Below are 25,050 nucleotides of genomic sequence, written 5' to 3' on the forward strand. Positions count from 1 at the left end.
AGGGGGGGTGGATTGCTTATGGAAAATTGGGGAGAAACGGGGGGTGTGACTGTGAGATTGCGATATTTAAGCCTCTCCTCCCCAACATGGCCAGATTACTGGTAAAAGAGGCGGGGCCATGATGACTCTATTTGCCTCCTGACATTTGTGGTAGCCACGCGCTCCCGGAAAATGGAGTGTGGATTTACCGCAGTGCCACGGTCAAAAGCCCGCGCCCGCAATTCACTGTAAGCTGCCATCCATGCCTCTTGTCCCTCTGCCTCTGTAAATAGATGCTGTGTGCTTGTGCACAGCATCTAGTAACTGCTGCTCTGCTAAGCATAGAGGGGATTGACAAGAGGACTCCCAACTGTCACCACCCCACACTGCTGCTCACTGGGTGAGACACGGGACAGTCCCAAAAAATGGTACTGTTCTGCAAAATTGAGACAGTTGGGAGGTATGGCTTAATAGGTAGGTCATTGGTGTATCTATAATAATAATAATAATAATAATAATAATAATAATAATAATTGTATTTCTATAGCGCTCTTTTTCCAATAGGACTCAAGGCGCTTAACAGATAGAATAAATGTAATACAGTACAGAAACAATGAAGTACAGAAAAGCTTTTCATAAACAATACCTAAGGGACTGAAGGAAACGCTTGAGTAAATAGGAAACTCTTGAGTCTGTTTTTGAAGCATTCTAGAGTGGGGGTCTCTCGAACTGTGCGGGGAAGTGAGTTCCATAAAGTTGGAGCTGAATGGCTAAAAGCTTGACCCCCAGATGAATTACGGGAGATCCTAGGTACTGCTAAAAGTCCTTCATCTACAGACCGCAGTAATCGGGTGGGACAGTATGGAATCAGAAGCTGCTTCAGGTACCTTGGGCCTTGGACATGTAGGGCTTTGAAACTCAGTAGATTGATCTTGAAAATGATTTGCCATTTATTGGCAGCCAGTGAAGGGAGTAGAGAATGGGAGTAATGTGGCTAGAACGGGGCTGGTTAGTTAACAGCCTGGCAGCTGTGTTTTGTACCAGCTGTGCAGTTCTTTTGCTGGTAGACCAAGGTAAAGGGCATTGCAGTAATCCAAACGAGATGATACAAATGCATGTATGACTTTTGGCAGATCTTCAGATGGGATTAAGTGTTTGATTCTGGCTATGTTCCTCAGATGAAAGAATAAGGATTTGATTGTGGCTGATATCTGATGTTTAAGTGTCAATCCACCGTCTAGTACCACGCCAAGATTCCGCATATGATCAGAGTTTTGTAATTCTGTACCCCCAAGTGTCAGTCCAGTTGGGTGGCTGTGCTGCAGTCTTGTCATTTGATGTTGAGGTCCAATCAGTGGTCGAAGTGGGCCGGTATGCAACGGTATGGCATACCGGCACTTCTTTTTCACTGACCCGGAAGTGCTGTTTAAATGAATGGACGCGGGCAGACTTGCAGAGGCAAGTCTGCGTCCCACCACTAGTCCCCCAGCAGCCCTACTACAATACCTGCACCCTTGTCCCCCGAAATCAGCTGCCTGGCTCTTGGCACCAAGCACATTGAGTAGGAGACTCTGTGCCAGGGACTGTGACAGGGAGCGGAAGCTGTTGGGAACCCTGCGCTGCAGGGAGTCCTCCCGGCAGCTGTGACAGGGAGCGGAAGCTGGCGGTATCCCTGCGCTGCAGGGAGAGGACACCCGGCGGCTGTGCCAGGGAGCGAAAGCTGGTGGGAAGCCTGCGCTTCAGGGAGTCCTCTCGGCGGCTGTGACAGGGAGCGGAAGCTGGCGGTATCCCTGCGCTGCAGGGAGATGACACCCGGCGGCTGTGCCAGGGAGCGAAAGCTGGTGGGAAGCCTGCGCTTCAGGGAGTCCTCTCGGCGGCTGTGACAGGGAGCGAAAGCTGGCGGTATCCCTGCACACATGGAGCCCCGGCGCCGCAGCAGACATCCCACTGCCATCGCACAGAGGAGTCCCAGCACACATGAGATGCGCTGCCACATGAGGAAACCCACCGGCTCACAAGGAGAGGAGACACACCACTGCTAAGGGCTGGTGAGTGTAAACCTGCCACTCCACTGCCAGATACTGAACACACTGTATACAGTGAAACTTGTACAAGGTCTGTTATATTCTCAAACCCCTGCTCTTCATTGCATTCCCTCCCTTCTCCACCCCCCCCCCACAAGATGCCCTCCCCCCCTTAAAATACCCTCTCTCCTTCCCCCACACATTCCCTCTCTCCCCTGCCTCCTCACTCCCCACTCTCTGTCTTGCCTCTCTCCATGCTTTTTCTCAGGGTATGGGTGAAAACCGGACAAGGACAAAACCCCCGGACCGCCGTACCGGACATCAAACTCTGCATTTTGGAGCTTGTAGCCTCCGGTCTGGGGGGTGTCCTGTCCGGGGGGGCTGCCTGTCACACCTGTCACCAGGTAGAGGAAGAGGGGTAGAATAAAGCCTTCCTGTATGGTCTGGGCATGTAGCAAAAACCGGACGGTCCGGACCACATGGGGAGGCTGTAATCACCCCTTCCCCATGTCCCTGGTGATAGCTATCACAGGCACCCCCCCCCCCCCCCCCTCCCGGACAAGACACCCCCCGGACAGGACACCCCCCGGACCCTACAAGCTCCGGACTGCAGATTTTGAGGTCCTGTCCGGTAGCCCGGAGTGTAGTCCGGGTCCGGTTTTTACATAGTCCCTTTTTCTCATCCCCCACTCTGTCTCTTTCCTAATTTTTGCTCTCTCCCCATAACATTTTGGTCTCTTCTTTGTTTCTCTTCTGTGCACCCTCTCCCACACCCTTCTCTCTACCCTACAGTCTCTCCACTTTTTCTCTACCCACTGGACCCTTTTTCCTCTGAACAATTACTTACTCGCTCACCCTCTGTCTCACCTCTCTATTGCTCTCTGCCTCAAGTCTCTATCTTTCTCCTCTATCTCCTTTCTCCACACTTCTGCTCTTACTGTCTTTCTCTATCTCTCTATGACACCCTCTCTCTGGGTGGGATGTAATGCCACCCGAGTCCAGTAACTATGCAAATTGCCAGCAGAACTCATACTTTTTTAAAAGGAATAATCACTTACAAGGCAAAACTTTGCCTTGTAAGTGATTGCTTCTTAATTAAAATGCCTGAGTTCGGCTGGCATCCTGCACGGCCATCTAACTTGGTCAGCATTACATCTGGCCCCCTGTCTCTCGCTCACTCTTCATCACTCCCTGTCTCTCCCTCGCACCCTCTCTCAACAATACTGTGGGGGGCTCTCTCAACATTTTGCTATGGGGCCCTCAAAGTTCTAGTTACACCCCTGTTTCCTCTCCTCTGCCCCTTCTTCTTTCCTCCATTCCCCGTACTTCTCTCCTCTGCTCCCCTCCTCCGCTCTTCCTCTGCTCCCCCTCCACCTCTCCTCCTCTTCCCCTCCTCCTCACTCCCTCCCTCTCTATTGCTCTCTATTCCCCATCTATTTCTCTCCTTCCCTCACTATCTTCACACTTCTCTCTCTCTCAGACTGCCGGGGACCCTCTGCTGGGGTGTAGAAAGAGAAGACCCCGTGCCGGAAAGAAAGTGCGGCGCCAGGGAGCTGCTGTGGACCCTCCCGCTGGGGTCCCATAAGAGAATGGGGAGATGATGGAGGAGATGATTAGCACCAGGGAGACTGCAGCAGTCCCATGAGCAGGGGCAGAAAACATGGCGCAACCGTCACTGCTGATCATGCTGTGCCCGCTTGTACTGCTCTCCCTTCTCCACTCCTCCTTCTCCACACATCCGTTCCTCCTCACCTCCTCTCCTCTGCTTCCCCTCCTCCTCCACTTCTGTGCTCCTCACTCCCTCTCCTCCACTCCCTTCTCTGTTTCTCCTCTGCTTCCCCTCCTCCACCCTCCCTCCTCCTCCACTTTCCCTCCTCCTCTCCTCCGCTCCCCTTTCCTCCTCCTCTCCCCCTCTCATCTGCTCTCCCCTTCTCCTTCGCTCCCCCTCTTCCTTACCCCTTCTCCTCTCCTCTTCCTCTCCCCTCTGTCTTTCCCTCTTCTCTGCTCTCTCTTCCCCTCTATCACTTTCCTCCCCACCACTTTCCCCACACTTCTTCTCTCTCTGTCTGTCTCTCTCTCTCTCTCTCTCTCTCTCTCACAGTCCCTACCTTGTGTTGTCTTTCACCCTGACAAACTCTCTCACTTTCTCTCTTACTCCTTGTATTTCCCCCTTCTCTCCCTGATACCCTCTATCTCTTGCTTAATCTCTATCCCCCTTTCTCTTCCCTGACAACCTCTCTATCATTCTCTCTCTCCTGATCTCTTTTGCTGACACCCTCTCTTACTCTGTTTATCCCCCTTTCTCTACCTGACACCCTCTTTCTCCTTGTCTCTCACCCTTTCTCTCCCTGACACCCTCGCTCTCCCCCTTTCTCTTCCCTGACACCCTCTCTCTATATAATTCTCTTTCTCCCTTTCTCTCTCCCTTTCTCTCAATGACACCATCACCCATGTGGGGTGTGCCCGGCTCTCACCCCAGCTGCTGCTGGACCCATGGTAGGGTTGCAAAGTAAATAGCCTGCTATAGTGCTTCATCCCACAAATGGCCTCTGCATTCTCTCTGCCCTTCATCCCCACTGTCACTCTCTCTGTCCCTGTATCCCCGTCTCTGTATCCCCTCTGTCACTCTTTCTGTCCTGCAACCCCACTGTCACTAACTCTGTCCCTGCATCCCCCACTGTCACTTTCACTGTCCCTGCATCCCCCACTGTCACTCCCATTTTCCCTGCATCCCTGCTGTCACTTTCCTGTATTGCATAATATGAATTTTGGCTTATTCCGTGTGGCATAATATGATTTTTGACTCATTCCATGTGAATTTTGACTCCCTTCATGTGTCATAATGTGTAAGGGACCCTAGTACTAGATAGTGTAAGGGGTTCTACTATGGGCTTACATAATATGTATAAATGGTATATGTTGCGGTACACTACACTTAAGGACACGCCCATTTTGAATGGCCACGCCTCATAACTACACCCCTTATTTTTTCCATACCCCCACTTCTAAATTTCCACTTCGAGCACTGGGTCCAATCATAAGGACCTCTGTTTTATCAGGATTCAGTCTCAGCCAACTGGCACTCATCCATTCCTTGAGTTCAGCTAGACAGTCATTTAGGGTTGCTATTGGGTTTTCAGTATCCGGAGCAAAGGACAAGTGCAGGGTAATGGGTGCAGGGTGTACGGTAATGGGTGCAGGGTGTACGGTACATATCAGGGGGCCCCACAATACACACTTTTTTTGGTACTTAGCCTCTGGAGTCATGTGTGTCAGCAGCAGCAAAACCACCAGCAAAATGGGGCACCCCTACTGTAGGTGTTATGTAAAGTTTTATTAATAATGAATAGCTAATGGCTAGCATGCTTTATGAGAGCCTGGAGGCTACAGCTGAAAGATGACATCTGGAATCTGCTTAATAGATTTATGAATATGTATGTCCAATATTGCTGACTATGGGCCTTATTTTGGTTCATTCTTTCTGTCAATATCCTTCTTAGATGGACAAAACCATGTGCACTGCAGGGGGCAGATGTAACATGTGCAGAGAGAATTAGATTTGGGTGAGTAAATTTGTTTCTTTATTTTTACACTGCAATATAGATCTCACTTTGAAGTAAAACCCCACCCAAATCTAATTCTCTCTGCACATGTTACATCTGCCCCACCTGCAGTGCACATGGTTTTGCCCATCTAAGAAAGATTTTGTCAGAACGAATGAACCAAAATAAGGCCCTATGTTCAGTAGGATTATGGGGTTTCTGTAGACATATAAAAACAATATTCTTATACAGTACACTGATACGCTGTATTCCCAAATATCTAGAAAGAAGGTCCTACATATTGAAGTTGTAATATAAAATATATTATAGTTCATGTATTTGTTTTCTTGCTAGCAGGGGACGTGAAGGGTAAACATCAGGCTGGGTTATATATGCTTTCCTACATTGTATCTGGATTGAATTATTGTCCTGGATGAGGAACAATTAGTTTGTGCCACTTACTATGCTGTATTGCTTCAAATGCGCTTATTATTTTCCTACTAACATTGTTTTCCACTGTCATTACTGGCTGCAAACTGCACAGGAAAAGATTACACTGTCAACACACAGAGTAAAGCCAGTAGAAACGTGGTCTGTGGGTATCTGCAGGGGGGGGGGGGGCTATATATATATATATATATATATATATATATATGTCTACTGAATCCACACAAGGTAGAAAGTGGTCCGCACACCAATTTAGAAGAAAAAGTCTTTTAGAAACGACAAAAAAGTTCTAATCTAAGCACATGGCAACATGTTAGAAAAACATTTAAGGAAGGTGCAGGTTACTTATCATGAGTCCATCGCTGCTGCAAATAGCGTTTTATCTGGACACCCGTCACCAACGACAGCCTGTTTCGGTGGTGCTACCACCTTTATCAAGGGTATAAAGTATAATACATCTGCTGCCAAATAAATAGAGCATATGGTGGCGCCAAAATCATTCAAACATACATCACCTGCTGATACTCACTCACGCCCATGTTCAGAGGTAACTGCGGGACCATGGAATGCAGGAAGCCTCAGTGGAACGCACATCCGCTTCCGGTCCAGGTCCACAGCAGATAATCATGACCCAAAAGAACAGTGCACCAGGAATATACAATATGAAGCTTACAAGTGGAGCTGCCAACGCGACCACTTGCTGTGGTCCAGCGCTGCATACACCTCCGGTGCACATCACACCGTACACCAGCCGGGTCAGCGGACACTCCGTCACTTCCTGCTACATGGAACGCACAGAGTCTGGCCGTGGAACGCACGGCCATGACTCCGGCTATAGTGAATGAGGGCAATGTAAACTTATAAACCAGGAACATATCGGGCTTGTGAGGTAATCAGTACTATTTAGAAGGGAGGATTCACTGTGTGATATAGATAATGGTGTCCACCAATAAGCCATACAGCGGACCCACACCAAGTGACATTTCTACATCATGAAATGACATATATACTAATCCTGGCCAGGATCTTTTATATATATGTATACAACAAGTGTGACAGAATACTCTAAATATGTGCACACCAAGTGACAAGAAGTCTATGTGCAAAAAGAAATGAAATGGAATGCCATCAATTACCGCTAAGCTAAATACAAAATTAGTAAAAACTGTATCAACACTGAAATAAATTCAATATTCATCTACTACACATCAACTTATCAATAAAGTATATGTACACACGAGTAGTCCCACTATAGAAAGACATTTATATTAAGTTCCTCATTGAGGCCATTGGGTGCTAGGGAATTCAAGTTGTATATGAATTCGCTCTCTTTTTGTAGTAGGGAGAGATGCCGGTCACCTCCCCTCTTAGGAGGTTTGATTTGATATAGAGGCATCAATTTAAAGTCCCTCATCATATGGCCCACCTCAAAGAAATGCCTCGCTACAGGTGCGGTTGTATGATCACGGACCAACATGGCCTTCTTAATTGATGAGCGATGCATCCCTATCCGCTCCTTGAGCATCCGGATTGTTTTTGCCACAAATCGGTCTTGACACGGACAAACGATCACATAGATGACAAATTTACTATCACAGTTCATCCGATGTTTAAGTTTGAACTTGGCACCAGTCTTAGAATTCGAGAAGGTATCACCTGTGATCATATTTTGGCAATTGACACATCCGCTACATCTGAAAGCGCCACTCTTGCCTCCCAACCAAGTGCTTCTACTAGATGTCGGGCTGATATCGGAAGTGGTGATCTGATCTTTAAAATGACTGCTCTGCTTGTAGGCGAATAAAGGTTTTTCACCACAAAAGGCACCCATGCTGGGGTCCGATTCTAATATGTGCCAGTGCTCAAGTACCACTTCTATAAGTTTAGCCAAGGCTATAGAGAATGTGGTTGGAAAAATCATCCTCTGTATTGTCTTGTCCCATTTAGGCTGTGTCAGTAGGGCATTTCTGTCCAGTTGAAGACATCTGCCAATGTCCTCTTCTACTTCCCTCTTATCGTAGACTCTGGCAATAAAGTCATTACCCATAGCACGTAAAGCCATGGGCAGTTCCACCACATTCGAAGTGATCCTCACCACTCTCAATAATTGAGAGTAAGGCATTCCTATTTTGAGGGAGGGCGGGTGAAAGCTCTCTGCTCGAAGGACCGAATTGGTATCTGTTGGTTTCCTGTAAATTGAGGTAACCAACATGTTCCTATCAATCCTCACATCGACGTCTAAAAAACATACATTGGTGGGACTACTTGTGTGGGAAAACCTGATGGTACTTGGTAATCCATTCAAGTGTTGAATAAAGAGATCCAGTTTTTCAGGGCCTCTGGTCCACAAGAAGAAAATATCGTCGATAAATCTAACATAAGATGGAAAATGATCTGTTGTTCAAAATATGCAATGTCTCATAATCATACATGTATAAGTTGGCATAGGCCGGGGCTATGTTTGAGTCCATGGCCGTGCCCTGTAACTGTAAAAAAAATGAATTATCGAACAAAAAGTAATTTTTATGCAAAACAAAATCAATCAGCAACATAAAATAGTCGACCGGAGGACCCTTATATGCTGGACTCTGTGTAATGATGCGTTTAATGGCATCCATTCCTGCTTCGTGGCTGATGTTGGTATATAAACTTGTAATATCACACGTTACCAACAAGCTATTTGGGGGCACTGAACCAATGTTGTCAATGTGAATTAAAAAGTCTGTTGTGTCTTTAAGTATGGTATCGATCTCCAACACAACAGCTTGCAGATAAAAATCTACAAATTGGGACAGGTTCTTGCACAATGAGTTCCTCGAGGAGATGATAGGCCTCCCTGGTGGTCTATGGAGGCTCTTATGTATTTTAGGTAGCATATAAATCAGAGGTGACTGGAAATAGTGGGATCAAAAACTCACAAGTAGCCTCATTAATCCACCCGTTCGTCACACCCATTGATAGAATGCTATCCAATTCCTTGGAGTACGTGGACATGGGGTCATATCGCAATGTTTTTTAGCATTGCGTGTCAGCCAGTTGTCGCTTGACTTCTGCGATATAGTCACTGGTATTCATGTAGCTATGTGTGGGGGTCCTCGTGTGTTGGGCGACTGCCCTGCCTCCTCTGTTACTCCGACAGTCAGTCTGGTCAGCGACTATAGCTACAAGTCCGCGGGTAACTACTGGTGAACACTTTACATTCTATGAGACAGTGGTATGATATGTGGGCACATCACGTGCAGCCTGGCTATAGTGTACTATCTACTGCTTTCACTGGTGATCATACAGTATGTGTATTTGCAAATCTAAAACTTAAACGTCCTCTGCAATGGACAGTACATTGTCCTATCAGAACCAATGTTATTTCTTAATTCTCATTCTAAATTCTTTAAAAAGTACTGAAGCACAAGAATCTCTATCCGGTTCAGAGAATCTATGTCAAGCCAGGCTTCTTGAGCGATATGGGTCATAGGGGCAGATGTATTAAGCCTTAACAAGAGATAAATGCAAAGGTGATAAATAGAGATAAACGTCCAGCCAATCAGCTCCTTACTGACTTTTTTCAAACTCAGCCTGTAACATGGCAGTTAGGATGTGATTGGCTGGACGTTTATCTCTCCTTATCACCCTTGCATTTATCTCTTGTTAAGAATGAATACATCTGCCCCATAGTTACTTATCAATGTGAGCAATGAATTAATGCAGCATATTGAGTAAGGCAATCCCACACAATGGTGTCTTCTCTGCCCCTCCGCTTCTTTCTGTTCCTGTGCGTAACCAGAGGCAGTGGCAGCACACCGCGCGCACCTCCCAGAGATCTCATCTGGATTTATTTCTGCCTGTGTTTATCCCATTGCGCAGTTACTATGAAATTCCACTCCACTGTGAATACAGTGTTCTAGGCATGTTTTATGTTACCGATGTCTGACGTTGTTCTTTGTTAGTTAATTGAGCTTTATGATTTTATGGGGTCTGAAAATCTGGTCAGCATGACTTCATTTTATATAAGCCATATAGTTGCTTTCAATTATCATCTCCATTAGCAAATCAGCTGCAAGATGTTGTCTGTCTAAAGTACTTGAAACTGACATTATAAATCCCTTTGCACAGAGTGAGGCTTCTTTCAGCATTGCAGCAGTGTCTTAGCTATTACCCATAGTCCTCATTTGTTCAGCAACAGCTGCATTGTCTTTAAGCATGAAAGTAATCGTAGCATTAATGCTCAAGGGAACATTGGATTAGGATAATTAATAACGATGAAGGTATACCTAGTTTATTCACATGCCAGTGTTCAAATAAATATTTAAAAATAAAGATATTTGTGTGTACTCTTGCAATACTTGTACCCAGTGGCAAACGCAGGATTTTCAGAAGGGGGTTTCCAGAGGGGCGGAGCAAAGCACGGAGATGGACACTTGGGTGACCCAGTATATGCCGGGTCAGTTAAAGTATTATAGATAGACCAAATGTATATTAATAATAATAATATATATATATATATATATATATATATACATACATACATAAATACATACATACATACATACAGGGGTGTCAACAGCAGAGTAGACCCCTGGGCATAGCAATGTATTGGGGCACCTACTGATCCTCCCGCGGTAGGGGTGGGGGAAGCTTTGATGTCCCACGGGTGGTAGGGGGTATTATATCAACCGCTCAGCATGTAGGGCCTGGATCAGTTATTTTCACTAATTACCCCTTTACTGCACAGATGGTGGGAGATGGGGTGGGAGAAGGGGGCATTTGGTTGAATGAAGGGGCCCTGATACATAACTTCCAGGGTGGTAGAGGATGTTTAATATGCAGAGGAGGGTTGTATAGTGGAGTGAGCTTATTATTCATAATTTTCTGGTGGGAGGACAGCTTGCTTGACTGCAGATATCTCCAGTTCCCGGAAATAGATTTCTTAGATTTTAATGGAATTAAAAACTAGAGAATCCCACCTACCAAATGGTATTAAGGACTTAGGGGATCAGAGTTCAGGAGGCAGAGCAATCTAAAAAACTACATACCAGGTGGGCCCTTATTCTAATCGGAACGGTACGGCCCGCGTGCGGCCGTACCGCCGATGTTTTAACACTGCACATGCGCAGAGGTGAATCTGCGCATGTGCAGCCCCCTTCGCCGCAGACGGATTTCGTCCGCCGCAAAGGGGGCGGATAGGGGCGTGAGAGGCATCATGCCCTCATTTCCCTATGTGTACGCCCCGCGTTTCATGGGCGTTCCCATGCAAACGCGGGGCGTATGCATGGAAATGAGGGCATGACGCCACTCATGGGGGCGGAAAGCTGACGTCGCCGGATGTCAGCTTTCAGCCCCCATACAAGCTACCACACGGACGATTGTCCGTGTGGTCTTAGCTTGCGGGAGCTGCCGCGGCGTGCGGACCTGCCTTCGATGGTCGACGACCATCGAATGCAGGGGGCAGCTCCCACCATGGTGGAGGCGTAGCCTCCACCATTTTGATGCGGATCGCCAGCCGTCCGTGTACGGACGGCCGTGGCGATCCGTAGGGTGGGCGGGGATTGGTTTGTGCGGTCGGAGCCCCGTGTGCGGCTCTGACCGCACCAACCAGAATAAGGGCCCAGGTGTGTGGAGCTGGAGCAGTAACCAGCTGCTTGAAGGCTGATATCTCTAGGTTCTGGGAACAGTAGATAGAAGCTACTAGTTTCCCTTAAAGGGGGAGAGTCCCAGCTTTTGGAATATACCCTCCAAAAAACTCTAAAGTCAGACAGAACCTGAAATATCTGACTGGGAATAGCAATTAACAGGCTTGGATGGGGACCACTGATTTGAAGTCAGATATCTCTAGTTCCCAAGGGCCGATTTTTTAAATTCTTATACCCATGGAAAAAGGGGACCCTCAGCTTTCAGCCTAGGGTCCTTAGACTCCTGGGGGGGGTTCTGGGTACTCAGAAACCCCCCCTGCGTGCGCTACTGCTTGTACCTAGGCCTTTTAGCCTTGAAGAAATCATGGTGTCTTCTAGCATAGGGCCAGCATCTGACTCGCGTGTCATCTTTATACCTAAAGCTGGATACATACATGAGCCGCAGGCATTGAGAAAGAATGCCCATATTTGCAGATTGTACATACGCACTGGAACGATGTTATTGAAGAACGAAACGATCTTGTTCCGTCCTTCATTAGCATACTGCAGGATGCCAGTGATATAATCAGGTTTCATGTGAAGCACATCGAACCTGATTGCGATGCCAACGATCACGGGTACCAACATATCTGGTATACAGAGAGAAAAGGGGGAAGATGATACCCGCACCAGTCTTTTAAATGATGGGACTTTCTTGTCTCCTCCAATACTGGTATCTTGTGGGAATAATATCCTTATTGTATTAACAGTTGGAGGTGCTACCTACTACTTGAATATCTACACATAACATACACAGGGAAAGAAAGTATAATGTAGGTGCACTGGAAGTCCTTTTAATGTTACATAAAATTTAACTTTTAATAATTTTGCAGTAAAATTCGGTGAAATATTAAAACATTAGAAAGAAATAAAGAGCAGAAATAAGATTAAAATAAGATGGCCGCTGCTCAACTCTGTCCTATATTTGCAGGGTTATAATGTCCCTGTATGTTCCTAATGAACAGGTGACAGTATTTACAATTTTCCAATAACTGTCACTTGGGCTCCGATAGCCCCAGAAAAAGATTTTTTGTGTTATTTAGGTTTGTTGTAATTCGGATGTGTTTTTGCTTATCTTATTTAAGTGATATTTCACTGGTATTGTGTTATTCTTTCTCTCACAGTGACCCTGAATTTATGTAATAGAAACATGTTAGATATGTGGGAATGGCACAGATAGGGTGATTGTTTGACTGTGACACGTACACATTGTCCAACAAATTGCAGCAATCACTAAGTAATAGTGTTATGTATGGGACAAGTAGCCGAGCAAAAATAAAGCGGCTAAAACTTGTCAATCTCTGACAACAATACACTGGTGTGCAAAGCCGCTAACAATATATCTTTATTCTGTTTGCACCAAGAAACCTCTGAATTCTGACAAAAGCAGAGATTGGAGGATTGGTGCCTTCTATACACACTGTCCAATATAAGGAGTGATATTCACACTATGATGCTGTTTTGAGTGGGGTAATAGCTGATAAATATATAGAGCTACAGTACATGTCCCTTAGCTCAACAGCAACAGTGAACTCTGTTAAAACAAAAGCCTATTTGAAGGTGTGATGTCATCTTGACACACTCAAACACTGTCGGAGTGGGGTAACAGCTAATAAATAAAATGTGGCTGATAAACTGATATTCCTTAACTCAGCAGTAGCCCTCGATCTGGAGTTTGAACAGCCCTTTCTGATATCACCTAATATTGGGGAGTTCTCTGAAAGCACTGCCTAAAAACCAGCAACAGACACACACAAGAAGCACTGTTTGAAGTGGCGTAAAAGCCGCTTTAAATCTCATATTCCCTCAGCCCAAACAGTGTTATTCTTGGTGTAGCTGGAATACTGTGTCCTTAATACACATAAAAAAGCACAGGACGGTGTATAGATTCAAAAACTTTATTAGAACCAAGAATTGGACGATTGGTGGTACGTGTACACGTGTACACATTGTCCAATCACCCTGACAGTACTATACTTACATATAAAGACGGATGTCTTCCCACCGAACTGCCCTGTAAATCTGCTTACAATCACACAATACCAGTGAAATATCACTGTTAAATAAGATAAGCAAAAACACATCCGAATTACAACAAACCTAAATAACACAAAAAATCTTTTTCTGGGGCTATCCGAGCCCAAGTGACAGTTATTGGAAAATTGTAAATACTGTCACCTGTTCATTAGGGACATTATAACCCTGCAAATATAGGACAGAGTTGAGCAGCAGCCATCTTATTTTAATCTTATTTCTGCTCTTTATTTCTTTCTAATGTTTTAATATTTCACCGAATTTTACTGCAAAATTATTAAAAGTTAAATTTTATGTAACATTAAAAGGACTTCCAGTGCACCTACATTATACTTTCTTTCCCTGTGTATGTTATATCTGGCATACACACTGCCTGTTATGCACCCGACTTTCTTATATGAGCAATATGACTGATTGAATGTACAAATATTCTCTGTACTTGTGTAGTTTCACAGCGCCTGATATATCCGATGAGATTTCAGCCGATATATCGGATCCAAAGCGATTTTTTTACCTGTTCATAACCCCACTATCCACTACACATGGAGTTGATTTGATTTAGTGTGGTTAGTGCAGTAATCCGTGTCGCCTCGCTGCGCTCGCCACACTATATAAAATCAACTCTATGCGTAGTGGATAGTGGGGTTATGAACAGGTCAAAAATCGCATAGGATCGCATCAATATATCGTCCGATATCTCATCCGATATATCGGGCGCCGCGAAACGACACAAGTACAATATTCTATGTAAAGCGCTGCAGAATATGTGTGAGCTATTTAAGAAACTGTTAATAATAAAAATAATAATATGTCAGTCCGATCCACCAGATCAGATGATAGTGTGTACTACCCCAGGCATGTCCAAACTGTGGCCCTCCAGCTGTTGTGAAACTATACATCCCAGCATGCCTTGCCATAGTTTTAGCATTCTCTAATAGCAAGACTGTGGTAAGGCATGCTGTAACTTGTAGTTTCACAACAGCTGGAGGGGCATAGTTTGGACATGCCTGGTGTACCCTGTTTAACGTGCATTCCAGGATAGCATTGTTACTCTGTTTCAGTTGTCAGTGACAAATAGAAGAGGTTGTCTATCCCCAGATTATGAGAGACTGACATGAGAGACATACTTTTGGGTGGATTAAGATGAGAACAAAAATCCTGTAATGGTGGGCATGACTACTAGCAACCTGGTGTATAATATACTAGTATACCTCCCAACTGTCCCACTTTCCGCGGGACTGTCTCATTTTTTGGCCTGCATTGGATGCATTATAGGTCACTCTCCCTTGTTTCCAGGCCACGCCCCACAATTTCAGGCAAGCACTGAATGAAGGTTGGGAGGTTTGTACTAGTACACCAATAGATATACTGATGTTTTTGCCTAAGTTCTTAGCGATCTGTTTAGATCGCGTAGAAATTAAGCACACATTGCACAGTGTGTATACACCATGCTGGCATCACCATCGTCCGCTCAGATCTTTAGCACATGCAGTAAAGATCTAGATAGTGACTTAGATTAGGGAGTGCTTCAGAAATCATTCGATGTTCGGCAACCAAATTCGGCGTCCACCGCGGCAGGGGTGCGTTAGTTGAATCTCAAAGCAGCGAAAGTCGATGCTTTACGAGCCAACCACAATGAGGGCCATTTTGCACATCTCTCACAGAGATGTTGGCATTCAAAGGGTTAAAACCTGGACTTTGAAGGCCGAGTCTGGAAACCTCTGGCTTAGTTATTAAACAACAATACATATTTACTTTTGCTTTTAGGGCCAGATGTACTAAGCTTGAAAAGTGATAAAATGGGGAGTGATCAGGGCCGGCGCCACCTCTAGGCAGCTCAAGGCATTTGCCTAGGGTGCCGGCCACTGGAGGGCGGCACTTTGAAGCCTGGAAGCGGCAGCCGCTGTAGCCTGCAGCCTTCGTTGAGTCAGGTAAGCGTTGCACGCACCGCGCCCCCCCCTCCCTCTGGGGTTTGTGGATGAATTAAGATGTTTCTGCTGCGAGGAGGAGGGGGGGATGTCAGGACTCGGGTGAAGCTGCCAATGCCGCCGGGGGGAGGAGGGCTGTCCGCCACCACTGCAGCACTGCGGGGAGGAGGGGGTGTTGGGAGTAGCTCCCCAGTGCCGCCCCCCTCCCGTGGACCTCCAGTACCCCCCCCGGCCCATGCTTTGGAGCAGATCAGCAGCAGCCGCATCCACCCCCCCTTTCCTGAAACTGCTCAGAGCAGGAGGGGAGCGGAGGGCGGCGGGTGCAGGGGATTTCGCCTGGGGCGCGGACAGGGCTTGCACCGGCCCTGGGAGTGATACACCACCAGCCAATAAGCTCCTCACAGCCATGTCACAGGCTGTGTTTGAAAAATGACAGGAAGGAGCTGATTGGTTGGTTGTTTATCACTTTACATTTTATCAGTTTTCAAGGCTTCGTACAGCTCGGCCTTAATCTTCATTTTACACAAATGTTTCCCTATCTCTAACTTTTACTAAGATGTATGAAACAAGCCTGTTCTCTAGGGGAAACATCTGCGCTCCTGACGTCCTGCTGATAGCATTCATCATTTTTATTGGGAATGTTTTCTATCTTTCCTATATATAGTCAGCACAGCACACACTGTATAATGTGTCTTGTGTACAAGGCTTTACTGGTAGACTGCCAGCCTTGGCGCTATATCCTAGTGCTTAGTATGAATTACTGCAGCAATGCTCTGCTGGGGGTATATACAGCTGACAGTGATAGACGGTACACCTAAATATACACAGCAAGGTGTCTGTCTGTGCATAACTGTACCTTCTCAGGGGCCACACTTGCACAATACTCTACAATGGGAGCATTACAGTATGTAGAATGGTATAGTTTTATTTAGCTATATAATTAGTGATAATAAAACACCATAAATGAGATATCATATACGACACTCTCCTGTTGACTCAGCAGACTTTCATTATTTATTATTTAAACATTTCAATAAATAGAATCTAAAAATACAAAGCTTGCAAGAATGAGTAAGTATTGGTCTGCCCACATAAGGAGCACACATGGCACTAAGGGTGAGCAGACCTGCTTCTTATGCTGTTACAGTACTTACAGGAATGCACATGGTGAGCTGGCAGCAGCGCTTTCTTCTAATGTAATCATGAAATACCCTTTTTAGCTACTTAACAAATCCACGCAATGACGTGTTCACATGCTCAAGTTGTAAGAAACAGGGAGGTTGGAGCCAGTGGCGTATTTATTATTATTTTTTTTAACACTTACCCCTCTGGAGTAATGAGATGACGGCAATAGCACTGCCGGTGAGGGGGGGGGGGGGATAGAGGAGGATGCCCAGGCCTCCACATGAAAATAGGCTCATGATAACAAGACACCTAGCTGTGCGCATAATCGGCCATAAATTAAAAGTATTACAATTTTTATTTCTAGTTTTCTCACACAATTCTGCAGTATTTATATATTTATGTATTTTGTAGGACAGTGGGTCTCATAGTGGTGGCCCTGCCAAACCGGTCCTCGAGATCTACCAACGGTCCAGGTTTTCCAGATCACCTAGCTGGTGCACAGCCATAGTCGTTAATAACACTTTCAAACCTGCTGCATTTATTCCTACTATAGATCCGCAGGTTGCTTGAAAAACATCAACTGTTGGTAGATCTTGAGGACAGGTTTGGCCACCCCTGGTGTAAGGGGTGTACATCCCCACATAGCACTGACCACACCTAAATAGAACCAGTCACAGCACCTCCCTTTCTAAATACCGAGGCACCGAGCCCAAAGCATGGCGAGTGAAGCGAGGGTACGCGTTGCACTAATTGGGAGCCCATGTTGACATTGACACAAAAATTTTTGCTAAACTTATGTCTATCTTTTCTGGTATCGTCCTTCTGGCCCTGTTGACCTATTGCATGTCAACCTTTTGGGGTCGAACTTTTGACTGTCACACCCGAAATACACTACCAAATTGCCCAGTACAGCTTTCACTAAAAACTTGATCATTTTTTTTCTATAAATATCTTTAGGAACAATAAAGGAAAAAATAATTATTCTTAAGAATGCTCCATCAAATACAAATGAGGTATTTTCTATTAATTATGCCCCTTTCATACCAAAACTCCAGGTTCAGCCGGTGTCACTGAACATGGGTTTAAAGCAGGCATGTCCAACGTTGGCCCTCCAGATGTTTTGAAACTACACATCCCAGCATGCTTTGCAATAGTTTTAGCATTCTCTAATATCAAAACTGTGGCAAAGCATGCTGGGATGTGTAGTTTCACAACATCTGGAGGGCCAACGTTGGACATGCCTGGTTTAAAGCTTTAACACAGTAGTGCAGTGCAGACTAGGCCCAGGTCATTGATGGTACTTCTCTGCCGGTGCTTAGAAATTAATGAGAAGTTGTAGTATAGCCTGTGTATCGTGCAGCTATAATGCTTCCTACCTTGTCTTTATACTGAGGTGAAGCATTAACAATGAGGTGTACAAGCATCTGATGTGTTGGGGGGGGGGGGGGGGGCACACTGCCTGGCGCCTCAGTGGACATGTGCAAGATCTTGCTACTATCACCAACAGGGACATAGCTGTTCCTGCCCAGGTAATGGGATAATGATAGCTTCAGCTTTCAGAACAGACCATGGGCAGTATTCAATGAAGAATATTCTCTGTGCATGGCGAGAGATTTTTTCTCTCGCCATGCACTCTCCGTGTTCCGGAGCCTCCTGCTCCCACTATTCAATGTATTTAAGACTCGCCGCCACTCGCGGCGAGTCTTAACCCCTGCAGCGGACGAGCGTCCGCGGCAGGGAGCTGACAGGGAGCTGTGGGACGGTGGCATCCAGGGAGATTAAAGTCTCACTAAATGCCCCAGAACATATGTGGAGGGTAGGGGCCCCCCCCCGGGCTCCAGGCAGCACAGGCTGCCCCCCCCCTTATAGCCAGCGGGGGACCCAGTATTCACTGCACCCGTTCGTGCATATTAACGATCGGGTGCAGTGAATATATGAATATCTAATGAGCGGCTCAAGCGCTCCGGCCCCCTGCTGGCTGCACTGTGTAAAAAAAAATATATATATATTTTTTAAAAATAAATATATATTCATGTGCTATAAGCACATGAATAAAAATAACATGCCCCTTCACAGAAAAAAAAACCTGATTTTTTTGACACCAAAATAAAAAAAAAATCCTTTTAGTTTAAAAGTTCACATTCCAGCTCTCCATCAAAAGATGGAGAATTTCTACACGGAGAGAGACGGCGAAAATCACTTAGAAAGACAGCGAATATTTCACATTGAATAGGGTTGCTCGCTTTTGGAGAGCAAAATGCTCCGTCCAAGGCGAACAAAGCACAAATTCTCCACAAAACACGGAGAACTTTTCTCATTGAATACTGCCCCATGTATTGAAACACCTAGAGCATGGGTCTTCAAACTGCGGCCCTCCAGATGTTGTGAAACTACAAATCCCAGCATGCCTCGCCACAGTTTTGCTATAAGGGAGTGTTAAAACTGTGGCAAGGCATGCTGGGATTTGTAGTTTCACAACATCTGGAGGGCCACAGTTTGAAGACCCATGACCTAGAGCCATCAAGAGGGTCTTCAGCTCTTGTATTATGTACACAGAAGTACTTAGGATACCACCAGCTGCTAAGTCTCAAGCAGTAGGTGCTTATACAATTGGCTGGAGACCACAGGATGATTGCCTAGAAGAGGAACATATATCAGGCTGGTTGCCAGCAAGAAATGGTATGCAGATGGTTAACTGATAGAGCAGGGTCTAGTTTTCAGCAAAAGCAGTGACAGAATATTAGAGCACTCACATCAGTCCCTGCCCCAGTGGAGCTTATGAGCCAGACCTCAACTGCAGGGCCAATAGTGAATGTTGCTGAAGTATCACGGGAGCCCCATCATCTGTGACATAGCGTGTACACACTAAATGATATGCCCAATATGTTGGTCTAATACGCCAGATCTGACAAAGGGGCTAATTCACCATGGATCGCTAATCGTGATCTGCGATAGTTTTGCAATTCATTTGCAGATTTACACAGGAGATTTTCTCTTTCTGTTTGGGCGCCGGCGATCTACTTGCAGACAAGTGCAACTTCTCAGCGATCCATACTGAGTTAGGCCCAATCTGTTATCTAGTGTGTGGTGCGCAGTTTCTGGTTGCTAGCTCCACAGTGTCTCGATAGACAGTCAATAGGTCTATCCCAAAAGGTCGACATACAGTAGGTGGATTGGGTTAAAGGTTGACAAGTTCAACATGGGTTTTTTTTTTTTTTTAAATGGCTTGATCTTAATTCACCATTCATGTCGACATAGAGGGATAATATAATAGTGTGCCGAGTGTACCGAGGCACCGAGCCCAAAGCATGGCGAGTGAAGCGAGGGTACGCGTTGAACTAATTGGGAGCCCATGTTGACATTGACACAAAAAATTTTGCTAAACTTATGTCTATCTTTTCTGGTATCATACTTCTGGCCCTGTTGACCTATTGCATGCCAACCTTTTGGGGTCGAACTTTTGACTGTCACACCCAAAATACACTACCAAATTGCCCAGTACAGCTTACACTGAAAACTTGATCATTTTTTTTCTATCAATATCTTTAGGAACAATAAAGGAAAAAATAATTATTCTTAAGAATGCTCCATCAAATACAAATGAGGTATTTTCTATTAATTATGCCCCTTTCATACCAAAACTCCAGGTTCAGCCGGTGTCACTGAACATGGGTTTCATGCTTCAACACAGTAGTGCAGTGCAGACTAGGCCCAGGTTATTGATGGTACTTCTCTGCCGGTGCTTAGAAATTAATGAGAAGATGTAGTATAGCCGTGTATCGTGCTGCTATAATGCTTCCTACCTTGTCTTTATACTGAGGTGAAGCAGAAGCATTAACAATGAGGTGTACAAGCATCTTGTGTGCCCCCTTCTAGTGCTGATGTGTTGGGGGGGGAGGGGGGGCACACTGCCTGGCGCCTCAGTGGACATGTGCAAGATCTTACTACTATCACCAACAGGGACAGAGCTGTTCCTGCCAAGGTAATGGGGTAATGATCGCTTCAGCTTTCAGAACAGACCATGCCACAGGATTATGGATCTCCAGCAAGATTGTATTGAAACACCTAGAGCCATCAAGAGGGTCTTCAGCTCTTGTATTATGTACACAGAAGTACTTAGGATACCATCAGCTGCTAAATCTCAAGCAGTAGGGGCTTATACAATTGGCTGGAGACCACAGGATGATTGCCTAGAGCAGGCCTGGCCAACCTGTGGCTCTCCAGATGATGTCAAACTACAAATCCCATCATGCCTTGACACAGTTTTGCTATAAGGGAGTGTTAAAACTGTGGCAAGGCATGCTGGGATTTGTAGTTTCACAACATCTGGAGAGCCACAGGTTGGCATGTCCTGGCCTAGAGGAACATATATCAGGCTGGTTGCCAGCAAGAAATGGTATACAGATGGTTAAGTGATAGAGCAGGGTCTAGTTTTCAGCAAAAGCAGTGACAGTGGGATAAGCAAGGGCCGAACCTGTTAGCCCAAATGGACGCTTGCCACCTGGTTACTAAAGGCAATAGGTGGTGGTGTGGATAGTGGCGGCCACCAACTTTTCTCCTCCTCCTAGTAGTGAAAGCCCACAAGGATTTTATCAGAGGCTATGCTAGAGGGGGCACCAGTCAAAATCTTGCCTAGGGCATCAAATTAGTCAGGGACAACTGTGTTGCGCTAGTTTGATGGATAACCTATTGTAGAATAATATTCTAGTATTGTTAAATATGAAACCGGCTATACTGTAGCATATCTACTAACAATTTGAGTGTGACATGGGACCCTCACACACTGAAGGACTGGACTGGCTGGATGAGTGTATGGCATCAGTGGGAGGGCCTGCTGTCATAATTTTGGGGATGTGCACAGGCTCTCCTACCTCATTACATGCTGTCTATGAAGGGATCACTCACTGCTTTGCAGTGTAGAGTAGCTTTGATCAGAGGCTCACCTCACAGGACACTGCAGCCCACGGTGGGACAGCAGGACGGTGTCCGAATAGTGGCACTGTCCCACTAAACGCAGGCATGTCCCATCATGCCTTGCCACAGTTTTGCTATTAAGGGATGCTAAAACTATGTCCAGGCATGATGGGACTTGTAGTTTCACAACAGCTGGAGGGCCATAGTTTGGACATGCTTGCACTAAAGTCAGACAGTTGTAATGTGTGCTATAGTTTTCTAATGCATTTTACATAAAATATACGTGCATTGACCATACACATGAGAATATTCATAAACCAAAACCAATGTTTAATGTGACCATCAGGGCGCTGTGTGTACGATGTAAGGCGACCAGTACATTATTCACTGACAACTGACAACAAGTACAAAAATGTTCTTGCGTTACTGCATATACAAAGAGTATCCAACTCCATCTGCCAGATAACCACCCAAGATTTACGTTCTGATCTCCCACGCTGACTAAACATTAAGCGGTAATGGTTTATATAACCGCATTATGAGCACCACTTACTACAGTAAGTGCTAGTTTGGACACTTGTTTTCGTTTATCATTCCATCAGAAATAGCATCTGTTACACACACAACTGGCTGATCATCCTGCTTTCAAAGTAATCTCTTCCGATAGTTGGATATGTGCAGATGTTCCGAGTATCTCTCATTAACCCTTTACTTGTTAGAATAAGTTTATGGAACAGAGGCAATTGGCTAAACATATACAATTCTATTTGAACGTATCTTCACCTAGAGATCAGTAGAATTTGTGGAAAGAAAGCCCCTTTACCTCTGGTTATTTTTAATACCAACTTTTTTATTATATATTGCAAACAAAATGCAAGGAAACTGAGGGAGAGCGTAACATTCAGTGCCAGTGTCCATACTCATAGTCAATCCGAATTGTTGCGTTGGGATGGAAGTAACAATTAAAGTGTGTATGTGAGTTGTGAATGTATCACGGACATTGTGTACTGTATTTTTGAGTTGCATACTGAAATTGTTAAACTGCATCACTAAGCTATGCTTATATCCTAATATGTGACATATATTATAACTGTGAAAACATACGTGACTTTTCTAAAAAGTATAAAAAGAGAAGAAAAACCATAAAAATAAAGACTCGCTCACAAATGCTAAGTTAGCTGAACTCTGCCAATTAATGAACAGTTTACAGTATTTTGATATACAAAACCTTTAAAAACATCTGTGGAGCTAAGGTTTCCTACAGATGTGTCCGTACTTTTCAGTCCTTCTGCCTGGACATAGAAATGTGACTCTTGTGAGATGCTATCACAGCAAGTGCAGAGTAGCAACACCCTAGAACAGTGATGGCTAACCTTGATGCTCCAGATGTTGTTGAACTACACATCCCAGCATGCCCTGCTACAGTTTTGCTATTTGGCCATGTTAAAGCTAATGCAGGGCATTCTGGGATGTGTAGTTCAAAAACAGCTGGCGTGTTAAGGTTAGCCATCCATACCAATGTTCAAAATCCCGATTATTTTGGTAAGTATTTTAACCCTAGTCCTAAACCACTCCTCCCACAGCCTAACCCCTAACTGTCCCCTCCTTAAACCCCCCCCCCCCCCCCGCTTAACCCTAACTCTACACCTTACCCTAGCTCCAGTACTTACAGTTTGGAATTCTATGCCCCGATATGTTAACTATCTTGTTATCACTACATGCCAATTTTACAAATCCAGCACAGTATTTGACTGCCTAAACAAACATGCAAGTGCATTTACCTGTCGGCCTCCCATTCAGCACCACTAGCAACAAGACTGCAACCGGAGCGATGATGCGCATGTTGTTTCTATGGACAAAATCCATCCCCAGAAGTGAGGAACTCTCCAATGTTGGCTCTGTTATAGATGCCCTGTGTCACAGCACTGTGAGGAGTGGAGGAGAGAGAGGACAATGTGTTTGCAGCCCAGGGAAGGAAATTGCTGTTAAACTGTCCAGAAACTTTTTTTTTTCCCCTTCACTCTCTCGCTAACAGCAGACCCAGTTATCCAGCAAGCTGGCAGGATTCCAGTCAGACTCCCAGGCCCCCCCTCTCTCTGTATTTATACACACAGGGCGTGTATGGAATTCAAAGGCCAGCGTTTAACCTTACAGGAAAAGTGGGTGAAAAAAAAGAACCATGCCTTTAACTCCCTCTGTGCCTCAGGTATTACGGGAAAAGCATTGCAGAGGCCGCGTTTCATGCTGTTCCAATGATAATCAACATTGAAGCACACTTGCCTGGTATTCAAAAACATCTGGAAAGCAACACAGAACATAACAGACCCTCTCGGAGCATTACATTGATTAACTGAAAGCGAACACTGTCAGTGCATAGATATATTGTTACATTTTCACATACAGCCAAACTATTTATTTGAGAAAGACAAGAATATACTTTTTCTTATGTTCCTATGTTCCTACTAAATATCAGCTATTTAATTAAAATAGACTTTATTCTCATTTGAATGGGATGCTTATTTGTCTGATGCAGGGCTTAAAGTGGTCCTTTCCCTCTGCCACCTAATTACCCATCTCCCCTTCCCCCATTAGGCAGAGCTCGGGCCAGTGGTAGGATTTTTGGCACCACCCTAAAAAACTATAATGTTTTTCGGCCAGAAGAATTACCGCACAGGGCCAAGGTGGAGGTTAAACTAGTTCCGGCTTAGCATTACAGGTGGTGGAACTCTTCTCCACCCTGCCCCCCCCCTCCAAATACATTAACCCCTGGGATTGTTACAGGGGCATAGCTGTAACTTTGTGGGCCCTTTAGCAACATTTAGAAGGGACCCCACCCTAATGCTTTTATAGAGACACCTCTCTCTGCAGTTGTTACTTTTATCCCCCATAGTAGTGTCCTAGCTCATTTGTGCCCCATAGTAGTGTCATACTACACATTCTACCCCAAAGTGGACCAAGATAATCTTATGTGAATTTGTAGTGCCTCCACAGTGTCAACAGTCCATATTATGCCACAATATAATGCTCCCAATGCTTATTATGACACATTATAGTGCTCCCAATGCTTATCATGCCACACTATAGTGCTCCCAAATGCTAATTATGCCACACTATAGTCCTCCCAATGCTTATTATGCCACACTATAGTGCTCCCAATGCTTATTATGCCACACTATAGTGCACCTAATGCTTATTATGCCACACTATAGTGCTCCCAATGCTTATTATGCCACACTATAGTGCTCCCAAATGCTAATTATGCCACACTATAGTGCACCTAATGCTTATTATGCCACACTATAGTGCTCCCAATGCTTATTATGCCACACTATAGTGCTCCCAATGCTTATTATGCCACACTATAGTGCTCCCAAATGCTTATTATGCCACA

General features: G+C 45.1%; 1 protein-coding gene across 1 annotated transcript in view; it reads right to left on the minus strand.

Moving 5' to 3' along the window:
- PLAC9 (placenta associated 9) overlaps positions 1-23,680 on the minus strand; it is a 42,590-nt gene extending 18,910 nt beyond the window's left edge. The window contains exon 1 of the mRNA XM_083146279.1: positions 23,441-23,680. Coding sequence (XP_083002405.1) covers positions 23,441-23,525 — 85 coding nt within the window. The 5' untranslated portion in view covers positions 23,526-23,680. The remainder of the gene's footprint in view (positions 1-23,440) is intronic.
- Between the last annotated feature and the right edge of the window lie 1,370 nt (positions 23,681-25,050).

The sequence above is a fragment of the Crinia signifera genome, chromosome 6, assembly GCF_055691185.1.
Source record: "Crinia signifera chromosome 6, ASM5569118v1, whole genome shotgun sequence".
NCBI classification, from domain to species: Eukaryota; Metazoa; Chordata; class Amphibia; order Anura; family Myobatrachidae; genus Crinia; species Crinia signifera.